This window comes from Poecilia reticulata, chromosome 13 (genome assembly GCF_904066995.2).
Source record: "Poecilia reticulata chromosome 13, P_reticulata-male-v2, whole genome shotgun sequence".
Classification (NCBI taxonomy): domain Eukaryota; kingdom Metazoa; phylum Chordata; class Actinopteri; order Cyprinodontiformes; family Poeciliidae; genus Poecilia; species Poecilia reticulata.
The window spans coordinates 15,948,739-15,967,974 of record NC_088842.1 but is presented as its reverse complement, the minus strand read 5'-3'; the positions used below and the strand labels follow the sequence as shown (position 1 = coordinate 15,967,974).

The 19,236-nt window shown below is 35.9% G+C and overlaps 1 protein-coding gene across 7 annotated transcripts in view; it reads left to right on the top strand.

The window, feature by feature from the left end:
* Positions 1-19,236, top strand: part of gria4a (glutamate receptor, ionotropic, AMPA 4a) — a 122,939-nt gene that overhangs the window by 41,400 nt on the left and 62,303 nt on the right. For all 7 annotated transcript variants that reach the window (XM_008425509.3, XM_008425507.3, XM_008425511.3 and 4 more), the window contains exons 3-7: positions 1,184-1,423; positions 7,413-7,465; positions 7,703-7,834; positions 11,290-11,343; positions 14,219-14,377. In XM_008425509.3, the coding sequence (XP_008423731.1) occupies positions 1,184-1,423; positions 7,413-7,465; positions 7,703-7,834; positions 11,290-11,343; positions 14,219-14,377 (638 nt within the window). The remainder of the gene's footprint in view (positions 1-1,183; positions 1,424-7,412; positions 7,466-7,702; positions 7,835-11,289; positions 11,344-14,218; positions 14,378-19,236) is intronic.

Below are 19,236 nucleotides of genomic sequence, written 5' to 3'. Positions count from 1 at the left end.
AATGTACGAAAAGATTAAGAAAGAAAATGGGGGGGAAAAAGGAGCTTTTGGAGTTGTGCAGTTGTTGCTAAAAGCGCAGCCTGCAGTCTTTCTGTCTTGGTGTTTACTCCTTCATGACGTATCACCGGGAAGCGAGTAAATTATAATGCAGGACGAAGTCAGAGTTCAGCAACAAAAAATAATCTGCCTGAATTGATAAGTGCGGCCCTTTATGACGGTAATGGAAAATAACATTATGGAAATTAAAAAGCAGGCACCTTTTGAGACCACGTTCCCAGATTTTACTGTTTTAATTTAAAAAGCTAACCTTTTTCATGAAGTCAAATGTTTTTAATTGTTTTGTTGTCCTATTTTTTTTGCCAAATGACCCAATCTTTAAAGCTTGCTTGTGGTTCTGTCAAGGGGGTTTGCATCTTCAAGTCTGCTTGTGTTCAAGGATAGATCCTAAGAACATTTAGCTTTAAGCAGGGTTAGACATTTGACTCTAATTTCTTTAATGACTGCAGATGCAGCTAAGTCAGTTAGTTCTTGTTGATGAGGGCAACTTTTTATTTTATTTTAATCAAAGTCTGAAATGTGCTGGCTTGTGGGCTTCTTAGATTTCAACACATGCATGTGCAAATGTTTGAACTTAGACTTTCTTTTTTTTATTACTATTTCTGTATGTGTACATGATGTTGTGAGGCAGATGAGATTTTCCTCATGGTGGCTCGAATCCGTTTTATCTATGTCTGAGACGGATTTGATTGATGCCGTTTCAACTTCTGTCGAGGTTAAAAAGGTACTTTTGAATTTCAGGCACATACACTTTTCAAAATATGCAGTTTGTGGGTCTAATTAGGAAAGAGGAGGTAGTGTAGGGCTGACACAAGCTGAAGTGGTAGCTCATTAAAATGGTTGGCATATTTAAACATATTCCACAGAGCGAATTTAATTAAGACCCATGTGTTCTGAATTCTCCCCCTCTTGGTCTTTTTTTTCCTGCAGAACTCATTTACAAAATCAAAAGAAGTTTTTTAAAAGTATTTCTTTTTTCCCTCTTTAATTTGTGTCACCCAGTAAACTTTCAATTTCAGTTTCCTTAATTTTCTCTTGTTCTTTTCCAATTTCATCCAATTTTCCATTTCGGTCCCCATACCCTCCCTCGTTTCCCCCCCTTTCTTCTCGTCCTTCACCACATTAGTTTGTTCACAGTACTCGAGGGGGGTCTTTGCCATCTTTGGCCTTTACGACAAGCGGTCGGTGAACACGTTGACGTCGTTTTGTGGAGCCCTGCACATCAGCCTGGTGACGCCCAGCTTTCCCACCGAGGGCGAGGGACAGTTCACGCTGCAGCTGAGGCCGTCCATCAGAGGAGCTCTGCTGTCCCTGCTCGACCACTATGACTGGAACCGATTTGTCTTCCTGTATGACACAGACAGAGGTAAATACACACCGACAAGTATATCTAACAAGGTGTCACACAGAGATTTTTCAATTTATTGCTCAGTGTTTTCATTACCTTTAGAAATAGACACGCATTTTTGAGGGATGTATTGGATTAAATGCTTGATATCTTTAAAGAATGTTGCACATTTTGATGTGGTAGCATTACTTGCTTGTATATCATTAGCTATATTTTGCAATCACAATGAATTGCCATAAAGAGAAAAGGACAACCCTTTCTTTTGATAATATCCCCAAACAAATGAACATGAAATTGTTCTTACAGGTTGAACCTTTACGCTTATTTTGTCACATTTGTCACAAACTTCAAGGTACTTTTTGGGGCAGATTAACATAAAATAATTCATAATTTTGATGTGGAAGGAAAGTTTTGCATGGCTGTAGTATGTCTTTTGTACAAATGTAAATTAAAAATGTTGGGTGGTCATTTGTGTTTGTTCTACCTGAGTCAACTTTGTAGCGTCTGCTGTAATTTCTACAAATCTTTTGGTTTATCAAGCTTCTACTAAATGTGCAAATCTAGGGGGAAAAAAAGTTTAACAATTTCTTTGCAAAATTGCTTAATTTCAGTCAACCTGCACGGAGTGCATCTTTTAACATCAATTTTAAGGGCACATATTCTCACAAAATTTGGGGTTTGGACTTTAACTGGGCCATTCTGACACATTAGTGTGCTTTGATCTAAACCAGTACAGAGAGGCTGTCTGTTCAGAGGAGTTAAAAAAAGCACATTCACACAGTTACTGCTGCCACCACTTTGCCTCATCCCACCAGAACCCCCTCTTGTGGCTGTTTGGTAACTAATGTCTTAATGTCTGAGGCCTTTAAAGAACAGCTGGGGTTTTTGTGAAGTGCTTTGCTCCAAAGTGGGCTCTTTTTTTAAATTAATTAACTTTTGAAAGTAAGTGGTGGCATTAAAGTTTATTTCAGAGTATCAGAGTAGAAAATACCCATGTATCTACACTTTTCAGATTTTAATTTATATATATATATATATATATATATATATATATATATATATATATATATAAAGAAACTATTGAATTATATTTTGTGTTGATCATGACAGGGTAAAGTGTACATTAGTAACAATATGCAAGTCATATACATCGCAGTTTGTTGTTTTAATGTAGCAATTCACAGTAAAGTTTTATGTTTTACCATTTTGTTGAACATTAGAACCTATGTTCATTATCCAAATTATTTTAGCATATTGTTTGAGAGATCTTTTTGTTAATGAGGAGTGAAAAAAACCTTTGAGGACCACTATAATTTAAAAGCTTCCAAATTATTTCAGTGCTTAATTGTAAGCACTGCTGTGATTACTGGGTCTGAATGGTTATTCTGCTCTATGACTCTGCCCCCAGTTAAATACTCAGCTGTGGGAGATTGAAACAGATTCCAATATTCATCTGGGAATTTATTTGTGTGACACCACACACTGGCTATTCCTTTGGATCTGAAAACCGAGAACAATTTCTGTTTTTCAATTGCTTCAAGTGGAAATTATATTAAACTCTCAGTGTTAATCTGAGTTAAAGTCAAATTCCATAAAAGGAGAGAGTTTGTGCCAGTAGATCTAAATTGGCTTGACTAAAGCTACATAAGAAATGGCTGTAATATGTCTCGTTTCAGCGGGAAGCAAGAGGTTGGCCCCAATTCCTCAAGCATTCACCTGCCTTTAATTTAGCCATGCAGTCATGAAGGATGAGTAAGTTAGTGGTGCGGGAACAGATTAGGCCCCTGGCCATAAGCCATTGTCATGGGTATCCTTGGAACACTTTTTCTCTCTCTCTCTCTCTCTCTCTCTCTCTTTTGCATACATTCATGCACACGCAGACAAATTCCCTGCCATGAGGAGTGAAACACAGGTCAAATATGACGCAAAGTCCCCACAGACCACTGTGTGGTTGTGAGCTAGGAGTACTAGAGAGCTGTACAGTGTGTAAAGATGTGTGGACCCTGTCTGTGCCTCTGCCAACTTCCATGTGGTCCAGGTTGTCAGGGTTAGTACCCAGGGGAGTAGCTACAGAAAGAGGAAGGAAGGAGGGAATGAATCAAGTTGGTGAGGCTGCCAAAACGTTGGAAAATACATGGGTCATGGGATACACAAGGTGATGGAGATGAGGAGAAGGTAGAGGTGCGTGTGTGGCTAGAGAGGGGAGGCAGGAGAGAGATAACAGAAAGGGCAAACAAGCGGAGTAAAAGGACAGACAGGATCACAAGCCTCAGGGGATGCAAGGTAGGAGGAAGGGAGCAGAGGAAACGGGGAAAGGAGGGAGAAACTGAGAAAAGGATAGATGCACAGAGTTTGGACTGTACTCACCCATGACTCGGCCAAGGCAGGACCCTTCATTATAGGCTCCCATCAGGCCCTGCTGCTGGTAATGTGCTGGAAAATGGGCAGTAACGCTGTTATCTGTTTTATGTCCCCCGCTCTGCTCTGCTCTGCTCCACCAATAGCCTGCTGACACATGCATTCCCACACAAATATCCATGTACCCACATAATTGCATGCAAAGACAAATGCAATGCTCACACTCAAATGCAGACACACATCAAAAATAGATGCATGTAGTCCAAAGACAGCATCTATGCATGCAAAATATTTATAGCATAAAATGTGGCTCTAAGCACACTTGCATTTATTTTATGACAGAAAAAAAATGTGTTTTTAGCATCACTGTGGAGGCCATGGAGATAAGGCGCTGGACTGAAATTCATTTTGTCTTGTGTGCTTCCATTTATGTTGGAAGATAAAATGCCAAAGTTTTATTCATTTTATATGCGGGTGACTTTGAGTTAAATATTTAGGTTTTTTTTTCCCCCCCCATTCTATTTCAATGCAAAACTATCAGGCTAAAGCACCTTGAAAAAGCTTCAATAGAGCTTAAATATTTTGTCAGATTACACCTAGAAACGTGAGAAAAATGCTTTTTTGTGTGACAGACCTACAGAAAGAACCTGTCTTTGTGAGGTCAAAGGAAGATGATACATGATTTAAAAAAAAAAGAATAAAGTTTAAAGGACTTGTACTCAGTCTTCTTTACTATCATGCCACTAAATAATATTTAGTACAAAAGACTGCCATCAGAAGACACCTAAGCAATAAATACAGTTCAACTGTTTGTACTTTCACTTCAGTGTAAATCCAATTGATCTCTGAGAGTCTCATAAATGAACACACAGCATAATGAAAGCTTTCCATAAATCTGACCTTTTAAGGAAGACTGGCAAGAATAAGATGCATCTTATTCCAATAACGACACTTGTCTTGTTACTGGTTTGGCAGAAAACTAACACTGCACATCATACATAATAAACTACCTCCATGCCAACACATGGTAGTGGCAGCATTATGCTGTGGGAATGCCTTTCTTCATCAGGGACAAAGAACCTTGTTGTAACTGATGGGAAGATGGATAATGTCTAGAAACAACAGACTTGGCTGTGGAGATTCATCCTCAGTGACGGTAAAAACACAGACGGAGCTTTAGTTGAAAGGTTTAGATGAGGGTTTTCTAACTCCGGTCATTGAGAACTGCTGCCTTGCAACTTTTAGATGTGGTTTTGCTTCAATACACCTGCATCAAATAACTGGGTCATTGGCAGACTTTGTAGAACTTGACTGCATCCTCATAAGGTAGTTCAGCCATTTGATTCGGGTTTAAATCTAGAGGTTTGTCTCCATTAACTTCTCACATTCACAGACTGACATCACATTTGACTATGTAAAATACCACAAGCTCAGACACATTTGAATGAACCTCATGGGTGAACACCAATTTTCCAGTTTTGGAACATATTTGCCATTGGATTTGGGCCTTTACTTTGACTTGTCCGTTGTACCACATGAATGTGCTTCGGTCAAAGCCAGAGGTGTGAAATGACACGGCCGTTCTTACAATCTTTAGTTGTGACCTTAAGAGTGAAAGGTGGTTTTACAAAGTATTAAGTACATACAAATACATGCCACAATTTACACTTGTTTTCATATCTAAGCATCTAAGGCAGACGACTATTTTAGATGTTTTCTCTGGTCCAGAAACCCTGTTAATCACACATTTATTCAAGTCAGGTTTGTGGCAGAAGGAAAACACAGTAGTTCCTGAGGACCAGAATTGAAAAATCTAAAAGAAATCCATAAAATACATCACAATTTGTGGTTAGAAAGGAATATTAATGCTTTTTTCAGGTCTATGCATTTTGATAATAGGACAATGATGATAATCCTAGTAAATATATATCATAGATTTATTTTAATATAAGATTTTTCTCAGCCACATTCAGCCCACAACATGGCATTAATTTAAAGTAATCTTTCAAGATAGCATTCTTTTATTATTAATATTTTATATTCAAATATTTACTACACTGTTTTTGCTAAAACTTTTGTTCTCCAAGACAAAACCAGTTTATTATTAAGTCTCTTAAAGATCCCCGTTTGTTTTTATTTTTTTACTGATTTTTTAAATTTCTATGTTATCATCTATCACAAGCACATAAGAAAATCCTGGGTCTTATGAAGGCCTATTATTTACAGTATGCCTCAACTTAAGAACTCAAAAGTATGCAATAAATTATACACTTATCAACAAAAAGAAAGCAAACATGAAAAATATGTGCTTATAATTAACTCCCTTAAACTTCTCTTCTAGGATTTAAGAAGAAAAAATCCAGATGTGTTTTACGCCAATGTGGAAAGGCATCAACGACTTTACAGATAAAGAAAAAAAATTGCTGCTAAAGACTCTAGAAAGGACTCCCATATTACACAATTCCTTAAAAAAAAGTTAATGCATGGGCACCTTGCATTAACTTTCACACAGTGGTGGTAGTGATAGGAGTTCGTCCTGCAGTCAGCGGGTTGCTGGTTGTATCCCCGCTCTGATTCCGTTGTTGTGTCCTTGGGCAACATCTCACCAACCTTGCCTGCCGGTGGGGGTTAGATGGCCCGGTGGCACCGGTGTATGGCAGCCTTGCTTCTGTCAGACTGGCCCGAGTCAGCTCTGGTTACTGTCCAGTAGCTTGCTACCTTCAAAGTGTGTGTGTGTGTGCGCGCGTGTGCGTGTGTGTGCATGTGTGCGTGTGTGTGTGAATGACTGACTGTAGTGTGAAGCGCTTTGGCGTCCTCTAAACTTGATGAAACGCCATTTACCATTTGCCATTCACACAGTGATTGACTGGTGATGATTTGGGCTTGTCTTGCCGCCACAGAACCTCTGCATCTCCTGAGGACTTCTGTTTGTCCAACTGGGTTAGAAACGGCAAAATGAACCTAATCACAGCAGTAAATCTACAGTAGGATGACTGAAAAAAAAATCTGTCTACTTCCAGACCTCAGAGTGATTAAAAGCTGTTACAGGACCTTAGTTTCTAAATCTCAACAAGCTGAAAAAAATCATACTGTTAATGATTAAAAATTAATCATTGAAATTAAAATTAAATTAAAAATCATACATAGATTTTTTTCCTTTGAGTTTCATCCCAGTTAAATAGATTATATTTGGAGTCGGTTGTGTGTTGTACAGGCAAGATTAGTGTAAAAAGACATGAGAACCTGGTTAAGATGATGAGTTTCATTATGTCATCATATGTAAATCTTTATATTTACATAAGAAATCTAAAGATTTACTTCTTTAGATTTTGAATGTAGTTTTTGTTTTGTTTTTTTCCCATGTGAGAGCCTGATTTTAGTTACTTGTTTAATAAAGTATTATACAACCGAGTACTGATTTTTCAAGGTTCCTTTTATCATGTTCACCCCACTTTAAAATCCCTATATACTTAAAGAAATAAAAAGGGTTCGCAAATTGTTCTCCTTTTTAAAGTTGCTGTTTATTTCACATCGCAAGCTGGGATTGTTTGTAAAATTTATCTACTCAGCTTCCAAACTACTGCATCTACCATGTAGCAGCATTAATTCTCTCTTTGTCTCCTTCTGTTCCCAACTCTCTGTTGTTTAGGTTATGCAATACTGCAGGCAATTATGGAGAAAGCGGGGCAGAATGCATGGCAGGTCAGGATACACACACACGCACACACACGCTCACACGCACACAAAAAACATTCTCGGAAACCTGCCGGAAAGCACACTTCTGAAGCAAAATGATCTCATAGAATATACGCACTGCACAGTCATTCACATTCACTCACATACACATTGTAAATTTGCTCATGGTTTTCTTATTTGTCCCCACTCTCCTAAGATGCTGATGTTTTAATAAATACTCTGTGTGATTATGCGTAAAAACAGGTGAGCGCGATCTGTGTGGAGAGTTTCAACGACGCATCGTACCGCAGGATCCTGGAGGACCTGGACCGACGGCAGGAGAGGAAATATGTGATCGACCTAGAGCCTGAGAGACTCCAGACCATCCTGGAACAGGTAAGACTTACGGGTGAAAACCAGCTCTGCAATTATAGTGTATGACATTAATTGATAAACTAGGGATGAGTTGGTGCGTTAGAGTTAGAGTGGAATGGCCAAGAAAGGCTTAGAAGTTACATACTACAGGACTCCTATAGAAATGGCCGTAACGGCTTTTAGACAAATACCAGTGAATATTTAAGTCAAAGAAATAAACTTTTACCAAGTTTTTTATGATGTATCAAGGATATGTGTACATAAGACAATGTATATTGAGTACTAGTATGCTTAATAGATGAAACACACACTAATCTGACAATGTGTTACTTGTGTTCATTTGACATGTGATAATCTCCAATTCCTAGTGGTTTTTTTTGTATAGAATTGGTTTGTAATGTAATGTTCTTATATCTCTGTATATTTTATATAAAGCAGAAATAAAAATACATCTATATTTTTTTTCATACGATGCAGCTTTGATAAACGCTGCACTGTAGTTTTATGTGGCATTTTTACTATTACTAAGTTATGGAAGTAGAGACTTCATAGCTAACCCGTACTTTAGCATCAATTAATGCTTAATAATGTGGTGAAACTGTTATTGGCCTGAACCATGGAATAAGACGTCATACACAATGGAAGTCGGGTAGTGTGAGGAAATTTGTGTTAAAGAAGTACTGCTAATTATTGTGAGATTATATAAGTAGCATTCTTCTCACTTTACCACTAGTGTCCTCTGAGGCATCTGTCGGCTCCACTCGGCTACTTTTAGCAGCACTACAGATGCTTTCTTTCTGACATCTGGAAAGAAAAGACAATTTGTGTTTTCCTTTGTACTTCACATTGTGAAATGAGAAATGTGGCTTCTGCAGCAGTTATATTGGCGCGTGTTTGAAGAAACAACGACACCGTCCGCTCACACTGCAATTCAGAGCGCACATACACACGCACGCATACGTGACAGTAAGGAACGTGCTTGGACACCTTATGGTTGTCCAAGTTCGTTAGATTATCTGTCTCGCTTTATGGTTGAGCCTTGCGTTGGCAGGTGGCGTAGCTGTGTGTTTGAGAGCCCTTCACTTCAGGTTGGAGTGTGATATCCCATCGGTTCTCTGCCACCTGTCATCACATCTGATCCCATGTATGCACATCTGACAAACCCAGTGACACATGCAGGCGGATACCCTTCAAACGCACACATTTGCATAAAAATCCAATTTGCGAAAAACGTGTCCGAATCAGAAAAAGAGGGAATCGGATTTAAAAAAATATAAAAAGCTCTGTGAAAGAACTAGTTATTCCTGCCATTTATTTGATTGTGCACCGTGTGTGTCAATTTTTTTTCCTCTACAAAAAGCGTATTATTGTTTGCTAATATTCATAGCTTGCTCTACTTGAGGTTAGAGAACAGTCCTTCAAGAATTAAAGCCGGGCAAATTTAGACATAGTAACAAGGTACGGTTTTGAGTATTTAAAGAGCAAACTGTTTTACCAGTATTTGAAAATTGCTTTAGATATCATTAAAAACGCAATTCAAAGACAGATCAAAAGGAAATTGCATAGTTTTTATTCCAGAATGCATAATGTGATTGATATTATCTCACAGTACAAGACTTGTATGAGTAAAAGTGTAGCACAGGATTTGTTTTCCTGGTGTCATTGTTGATGTTATCAGTTCATAATGTTCATGTGGTTTTAAAATAACTCTGAAATATCTCACATTTTTATCCAAATGACATAACAAATAGGGAGGAGTTATTAATATGGTCGGTCACCGTCTACAAAACCCAGAAATGTATATAGAAAACGTGACTTTCATTCAGGACATTTGCTCTCTAAAAATGTTGTATAAACTCAAACTTTCAAACTGTAGTTTTCAGTGTCAGTTTTTGCATGAATTCCACTTGGGGTGAGCTTCTCTTTTATCCATTAACCTTCATCCCACCTGCCCTCAACCAATCAAAATGAAGGGGATAATTTGAACCCTGGGGTGGGATAAACTGCACTGCATTTTAAATCTAGTGCTTGTCATCAGTATTTAAAACAGGCACAACATGTCCTCTTGACACATGGTCAGTATAACATGTTTGATGTTGTAAAGCACCAAAATTTGAAACTTCATATGACATGGTGAAGAAGCAAAATGATCAGTTCCCACTAGGAATCCATGTAGGAGGTGGCTGGACTTTCCATTGATGGTGTTGCACAAACCTGCACTGGGTTTGTGCAGTTATTTAAAAGAATAAAGCAGAACAGAAGCTCTAAAGGCAGCGAGTGCAACAGTATTTTATAGGTCATTTGATAAAGATGTCTGTTTTTATTTTATTTATTTATTTATTTTTTATTTTACCAATAATGCATAGAAATAATGCATTCATGAAAACGATGAATGGAAACATCTCACCAACGCAAACCATTCATAATTAGTCTTTGCTAAATATGTTGGCTTACCATAGAGTGCTGCACAACAGCATATTAATAGAAGATTAAGTGGAGGGAAAAAGTATGGTAGATAAAGCAAACAAGGATGACAGCAGTTTTCAGAGATTCACAAACTGAATTTCTAGAATGCCTCAAGATCCTTTGGCTGAGCATGACTTCCTAAGAGGCACACTGTCACAAAAGAAACAATCTCCACTAACTTAGAACTAACCTGAAATCTGGAGGTTAAACACTATATGTTAGGAAAGCGTGTTTTATTTATGCAATTCACAGCTCTGGGTTTTAATTCCTTTGGAACAAACACACACTGGCAGCAGCCTCCCTATCGGACAGAAAAATAGACAGACTGTTTTTTAATTGGCTTCAGTAGTGACTGAACATCCACACCCACACACACACCCAAACACACACACACACGCACACACTGACTTTAACTTGTACTGAGACAGGGATACATGCACAAACACACTCTCCCCTCACAGTCAATCCTGCAGTACCGGCACTGGCGAGCATCCTTGCTCTGAGACAGAGACTGCTCTGTTTTCCTGTTCCTGCCAGCTGCGATCTGTGCATGTGCATGTGTGAGTGTGTCAGTATGTTGCCGCTGATCTGTGTGGGTGAGACTAGAGAGGAGTAAGAAATGTGAACAGTTTATTAATTAGGTTTTTGCATCACATCAATAGAAATTTGCACATGTCTTCTGTGTTATAAAAAAAAACCCCAAAGCGTTTCATTTCCCTCTCCCTCTTGCAAAAAAATGCTAATATTGTTTAATTTCTGAGTTAATTTACTGGGTACTTTAAAAGCAAATTAGCAAATAAAGTTCAATGACCGACCATGTACTGATGGCTGAGTTGTATCACAAACCTGTGAAGTTGCATTTTCTGGCTGTAATGACTATTATAAATAGGTAGAAAAAGTATGATTTATACTCGATTGTCCTACTCCCGAATCAAATGCACAGCGATTTACACATTGCGTTCACGAACGGAATATAGAGAAATAGTAATGGTCTTGTTTTCTTTTCCTAGGCTGTCAGTGTGGGGAAGCATGTTAAAGGTTACCATTACATCATAGCAAACCTGGTAAGTGTTATTTTTGTTATACTGAGACAAGTTCAGTCCACTACTTGTAAGCAGTTTTGATAGAAAGCAGCATGATGGATTCTTTTTTGACAAGGTCAGACACCAGGGCCCAGAAACATGAAATTCTGTGTTGTTCTTTGTGCCACCTTCATATAGCATTTTCTTTTCTTCCTCCCTTTGTAAAACCTCAGTTCCCATGAAATGAAACTTTTAGCTACAGACATGTACAATTCCAATCAGAGGTTTCTTGTCATTGCTGAGCTTTAATTTTGAGGCTTTAATGATTTGTTTCATTCAAAGTTTAAATTTATTATGGACACTCCAATCCACATGGTGAAAAAAAAACACATACAAGCAAAATGTTCAAACCAAAATATAGGGAAAACATGCTTTTTGTTGCATGCATATTTCTGGCTGGATATCTGACCACTCTTTTTCACTGATATAAGAAAAGCCATTGGAATTAGTTTATCTGGCACAGACTGGCGTGAGGACACCAAAATGTGTCCTCACGCTATAAAACGTAACTGTAATTCACATTTGCTTACATGCCAAATGCCACTTGGAGAAAAGTTTTGTAGTCGGAGAGTTTTAGCTATGTAGCTAGTTGATCACAGACACAGGAAGTGTGTTTTTAAAGGTTTTGAATCTTGAGAAAACCGTACTGTTGTGCAAATTGTACTAACTCTCATCTGTGAAGCTGGGAAAAGGAAGTCAGTAAATATATTGTTTGTATTTAGATCACAGAGCAAAAACTGCTGAGCAGACATAAAGTGGAATTATAAAATAATTGTATCTTGTGTAGAAAACCACCAGTAAACCTCTTAATTTTTAGTACTAACCACCCTCTTCTATTTTGAAGTTATTATTAGGTATGGCCTTTACAAAATACCCTGCAAAGATTTAAAAAAGAAAAATGTATGTGCTTATATGACCTTTTTAGTTTCATAGATCATGTTCCACAGAAACAGTAAATTTTAAATATATTATTTCCTATGCTGTTATGTAAGTATTATATATTGAACATAGCTGGAGTTTAAAATCTTCAAACTGAAATGACTACTGGAGAAAATAGAAATAGTACTTTTATTTTAAATTCAGTCAATTTTTTTTCCCATTTGTCACATTATCATATTATACTTAAATTGTAAAACAAGCATGTTTCGTGGATTTTTGAACAACAGTCTGATGATGGTGCAATCTCACTGCACATTTATTTTTCATTAAAAAAAAACATTTTATGCAGGAATAGGGAGATCTGCTTTTGTTTTTTTCTGTATTTTTTCTGTTCCTGTGTTATTTATGCATCTTGCCTCAGGTATCTGACACACAAACATTAGGACGATGAAGCTTTGCATCTTTAAAGCTGAATTACAAGACTTGTTTATCTTGCATGTATTGCTGGAGGAAAAAATAAAAACAGACATTCTTAGTGGATTCAGATCAGGGAAGTGAATATATGTTTAAGGGACATTTGCCATTTTTGCCCAGAGAGCTGAGATCATGTTAATGTCTGTTGCATCCATTGAGTCGTAAACCAGATAATAATGCAGGACTGTTTCTTGCATGAAAAGTGCCCCAGCCATGTATCTTTTTCTGTGCCTGACACCTTTTATTCAGATTTTGCATCTCAATCAGGGGGGACCAAAGTGCAGCTCGAGAGCCACTAGCAGTTCACTCAATGATTCTGTGCTGCTACTGTTTAAGAACCGTATAAATTTGTCCCACCAACACAGCCGATTGGAAACTGGACAGATGGAAATCTTTAAAAAGTCAAATGTTCAGTGGGTAAAAAAAGAATCTATCCTGTTTTACTCATGTGTTTTTTCTTTTCCTTTTTTTTGTAATTCCATAATAAGTATCCATCAACTTTTACTGAAAATCTCATTCTTTTAGCTGAGAATACATGCAAAAAAACATAGCCCTGTCGTTTTGCAGGAAGACAGTGCTGGGTTCGAATTCATGTCTGGGGTTTTTCTGCAGAGGGTTTTGCATGTTCTCCCCTTTCATGTGTGGGTGCTAATCAGGTACACCAGCTTCCTCCAATAATCCAAAATAGTGACTTTTAGGGTAAATTATCACTCTGATTTGCCCTTTGTTTATATGAGTCTCTCTGGTCCCCTTTGATGGACTCACAACTTTTCCAGGATATGAAAAAGATGTGATAAAATCTTGAAAACATAAGCTTTCACATTTTGAGGAGTTTGCTTCTTCTTTATTTTCCAATAATTTACAATCATTTTTATCCATTGCACTGGATGAATGGTTGGAGTTTATCTCAGGATAAACTTTGATGCTACAGTACGCCTAAGCAACAAAGTCATTGTCCTTTAAAGGTGGACTTTATTGTTTTTACCTCCTATTTTACGTAATTTGATTATGGCCTTCTGAAAAAAAAAGAAAAGAAAAAAACTTTACTGCTTTTTATATGCCTAATACATTTTCATGTGTCTCTTCTTGACACGGTCATAACTGTCAGGAGCTTTTGGGAGCCCGCATTGAGAAATAAAATATGACTTCAAGCTTAATCCCAGAAATCTGTGCAATGGTATTTTTCTCTGACAGTGAAAAAGGCCCTTTGAGCAAATTGAAGGCTAACTAGGCTTTCACACCTTTTAGCCATTAGCATTCATCAACCCTGGATAATGCTTACATGTCTTTACAGTCTGCCACTGTCTTTAGCTCTGTCTCAAATTGATTTACATCCTCTTTGCAGTGAAGTGTCTCTTTGCATACATTCACAATTGGAGTTGTGGAATTCCCACAATCTGCAGATTGTGTATAAGACTGAGCCTTTCATCATTTGAGCTGGGGTATTTTATTATTTTTTTCTTCCCTTTTTGATTCCTACTTTATTTCTTTTCTTTCCTCTCAGGGATTTAAGGACATCTCCCTGGAAAGATTCATGCACGGTGGCGCCAATGTGACTGGTTTCCAGCTGGTGGACTTCAGCAAAGATATTGTCATAAAGCTCATGCAGAGGTGGAACAAACTGGACCAGCGAGAATATCCTGGATCTGAAAGCCCACCTAAGGTAATTAAATGTATATAAAATATAATGCAGTGTTCAAATGACCTCATGGCTATAATAGGCAACCCAAGAAGTGCCAAGAAAGAAAGTCCTTAGTAATTGTGTGTCACAGCCTGAATCACCCTTCTGTTAACAATAGTTACATTAACCCCAATATTTTTGATACCCTTGGAAGATTTATATTTAAAATTATTTTAATAGTTTTTTAGTAGTAAGACAGGCATTTCTACCTTGTGTCTTATTGCAGTAGGATGTAATGGTTTTTACTTTTCATCTTCTTTTTTCTGCATAATTTTATAGCTTCACCAATAAAGCATCATGCTTCCTTTAAAAAAAAGTCAAATTTCTTCCTCCCCCACATCGGTATTTCTATATTTAGATGCAAACAGCTCCTTTCTCTCTTTCCCTTTTCTATTACAGAATAGACCTCTTTAGACGGGTTAGTGACCGGGAGCCAAGTGGAAATGCTTATGTTAACTGGGAATATGTCCATTTACTCATTAAAATACTTCATAACACAGCTTTTACTTACCTCTTGCCCTGCAACACATTAACATCCTGTAGTATCAGTAAAAAAATAATACTGTACAGTATTATTGTTGCGACAATTGTTGCGACCAACAATAGTCGCAACAATTGTTGGTCGCAATTGTTGCGACCAACAATTGCGACCAATTGTTGGTCGCAATTTGTCCGAAGTGAATTCTTCTTATCTGAACTTCTGGCAAAGTTGTCAGGGTTTATCATTAGGAATGCACTGTGGTCATTTGGAGAAAAGTAATCAGAAAATATGGTTAAACATCATCAGTGGGAAACAATTAAGGCACTGTACCAGGGCATTTAGAGGGCGGGGAAGAGTTTATTCCATTTCCATAACCCAAACGGCGTCTGGAAAAATGTAAGGTATGGATAAATGCTTGTGGCTGCAGCTGAATACTACAGTGATCGATGGTATAACCAGAACATGTTCATCTTTATGAAGGTTTTTGTCATAATGACATTGTGTGCTTAGTCATTAAATCAAAGATTAATGTGTCAAACTGCGTCCTAAACAATAAATGTGGGCTGTGGCTATACATGTGTGAAGTTTCTTTGTAAATCAGTAACTTTTCAGACAGGTGTTCTATTTTATTTTATTTTATTTTTTTACCTATCTTCTTTGCCTTTATGTTGGCTGATATTAACTTTATGGTAATATATTGTGTTTGAAAGGTTTTTGTCACTGCTGGCTGTTGTTAATCAGCTAATAATCACTCTCATTTACCAAATTAATTATCATTTGCCAGTGCTGACTGCATAATTTGCACTCTTGAAATTTAACAATATTTTGTGCACTAACAGAGGTAAATGAATTATGATGGAAGGTAACAGATGAACACAATCATCCAATTTAAATGAGCAAAAAGGCTTGCAGTTTGTTTGAGAACTACAAACAAGGGGCATGCAAAGGTTTTCTTTTTCAACATAGCCAGAAAAAATATTAATTCCATCGCTTTGCAAATGCAAACAAAAGAAATTTGATTGAACATAAATACAGAAAACCCTCTAGTGACAACAGTTGCCTTAAAATTGCCCCTGGCTTTGAAGTTGCTGCTTTAGACCTGAACTCAGTTTGCCTTGGGCCAAAAGCAAAGTTTCAGACCCAGTAAAAGTCTGGTGTAGTAATGTCAGCGTCTCTGTTACTTTTCTTTTTTTTTATTCTGTGACATAGATTAGATTTTGTTGAGCTACTTTAAACCATGAAATAAACTGGCTATGTGTCTTGAAATTTTGTGTGCATGGAGGTTTATATGTAATAAGAAAATTATCTGTATCTTTGCTGCACATTGCTATATAAGGTAAGTAGTATTTCAAAAGAGCAGAATAAATCTTGTTTTTTGAACAATTACAATATTTGTTGTCAGTCTGTTGCTAAGAGATGAGCGTGTTTTCTGGTAACCAAGTGCCACGTAGTAAACATCTTATTTTTACTTCAGCAAAATTTAACAACTGTAAACTACTTGTCTCAACAGATAAGCAGTATTTCAAAAGATCTTAAGTTTTATAAACAATAATTAATTTGGTGTTAAGGGATTAGCGTTTTTTTTTTCTTTCCGGAAACGAACTGCCACAAAGTTTAAATCAGATTTTTCTGTGTTCAATATCTGTTTTATATTACCTCCAATGACAAAAAAATATATATACTTTTCTGCAAAATTCACCAACTGCACAATTCTTGTTAAGAAATATAAGGTAAGTAGTATTTCAAAAGAGCAGAATAAATCTTGTTTTTTGAACAATAACAATATTTGTTGTTAATCTGTTGCTAAGAGATGAGCGTGTTTTCTGGTAACCAAGTGCCACGTAGTAAACATCTTATTTTTACTTCAGCAAAATTTAACAACTGTAAACTACTTGTCTCAACAGATAAGCAGTATTTCAAAAGATCTTAAGTTTTATAAACAATAATTAATTTGGTGTTAAGGGATTAGCGTTTTTTTTTTCTTTCCGGAAACGAACTGCCACAAAGTTTAAATCAGATTTTTCTGTGTTCAATATCTGTTTTATATTACCTCCAATGACAAAAAAATATATATACTTTTCTGCAAAATTCACCAACTGCACAATTCTTGTTAAGAAATATAAGGTAAGTAGTATTTCAAAAGAGCAGAATAAATCTTGTTTTTTGAACAATAACAATATTTGTTGTTAATCTGTTGCTAAGAGATGAGAACGTTTTCTGGTAACCAAGTGTTGAAGTAAACATCTTATTTTTACTTTTGCTAAATTTACTAACTGTAAATTTCTTGTGTCTAAGCAGGTAAGCAGTATTTCAAAAGGGCTTATATTTTATAAACAATAATTAATTTGGTGTTAAGGGATTAGCGTTTTTTTTTTCTTTCCGGAAACGAACTGCCACAAAGTTTAAATCAGATTTTTCTGTGTTCAATATCTGTTTTATATTACCTCCAATGACAAAAAAATATATATACTTTTCTGCAAAATTCACCAACTGCACAATTCTTGTTAAGAAATATAAGGTAAGTAGTATTTCAAAAGAGCAGAATAAATCTTGTTTTTTGAACAATAACAATATTTGTTGTTAATCTGTTGCTAAGAGATGAGAACGTTTTCTGGTAACCAAGTGTTGAAGTAAACATCTTATTTTTACTTTTGCTAAATTTACTAACTGTAAATTTCTTGTGTCTAAGCAGGTAAGCAGTATTTCAAAAGGGCTTATATTTTATAAACAATAATATTACTTATTAATTTGGTGTTAAGAGATGAGCATTTCCTTTTCTGGTAACAAACTGCCACGAAGTATAAATCAGATTTCCGCTTTCGGATGAGTGTCTGTTTTATAATATATTTACCATCAATGACCAAAAAGAAAAAACAAAACAAAAAACATATCCTCTATTCTGCAAAATTTACCAACTGCAGAATTCTTAGTATAAGATGAGTAGTATTTCAAAAGAGCAGAAGAAATCGTATGTTTTTTGAACAATAACAATATTTGTTGTTAATCTGTTCCTAAGAGTCCTGGTAACCAAGTACCGTGAAGTAAAAATCTGATTTTTACTTTTGCAAAATTTACCAACTGTAAATTTGTTTTGTCTAAGCAGATAAGCAGTATTTAAAGGAGCTTATGTTTTATAAACAATAATATTACTTATTAATTTGGTGTTAAGAAATGAGCATGTCCTTTTCTGGTAACGAACTGCCACGAAGTATAAATCAGATTTTTACTTTTGAGTTGAATGTCTGTTTTACAATATATTATAATATTTTCACCACCAATGACAAAAAAGGAAAAAAAAATTACTTTTCTGAAGAATTCTCCAAATACACAATTCTTGTTAAATAGCAAACAGTATAAGATAAGTAGTATTTCAAAAGAGTAGAAAAAATCTTATGTTTTTTGAACAATAACAATAGTTGTTGTCAATCTATTGCTAAGAGAGGAGGGAGTTTCCTAGTAACCAAGAAGTAAACAAATGACTTTTACTTTTACATAATTTACCAACTGTAAATTTCTTGTGTCTAAGCAGATAAGCAGTATTTCAAAAGAGCTTAAGTTTTATAAACAATAATTAATTTGGGGAAAAGAGATTAGCGTTTTTTTCTGGTAACGAACTGCCACAAAGTTTAAATAAGATTTTACTTTTGTGTTAAATGTCTGTTTTATAATATATTTACCATCAATGACAAAAAAAGAGAAAAAAAATCACTTTTCTGCCAAATTCACCAACTGCACAATTCTTGTTAAGAAATACAAAATAAATAGTATTTCAAAAGAGCAGAATAAATCTTATGTTTTTTGAACAATAACAATATTTGTGGTCAATCTGTTGCTAAGAGATGAGGGTGATTTTTTTGTAACCAAGTGCCACGTAGTAAACATCTGATTTTTACTTTTGCAAAATTTACCAAATGTAAATTTCTTGTGTCTAAGCAGATAAGCACTATTTCAAAAGAGCTATGGTGTTAAGAGATGAGCGTTTTTTTCTGGTAACATACTGCCACAAAGTTTAAATCAGATTTTTACTTTTGTGTTCAATATCTGTTTTATAATATAATATGACAAAAAAAAAAAGAAACCATGTTCACTTTTTTTTTTAATTCCCCAAATGCATTAAGCAATTCCACAATTTCCCTGAGGGTAAATCTCAAAGGGATGAATAAAGTTTCTATCCATCTATATTAAAGCAATTCTGCTATTTAATAGCTTGTGGTGTTAAATACATGCATAAATCCAAAATAAATCATCAGCTCATATTGCAGCTAGTAATAGCATAATATAATCACCTTCTTAAAATAATGTTCAAATGCACAATATAACTGGCAAAAAAGAGAAAATTATTTTTGACAAAAAATGACTA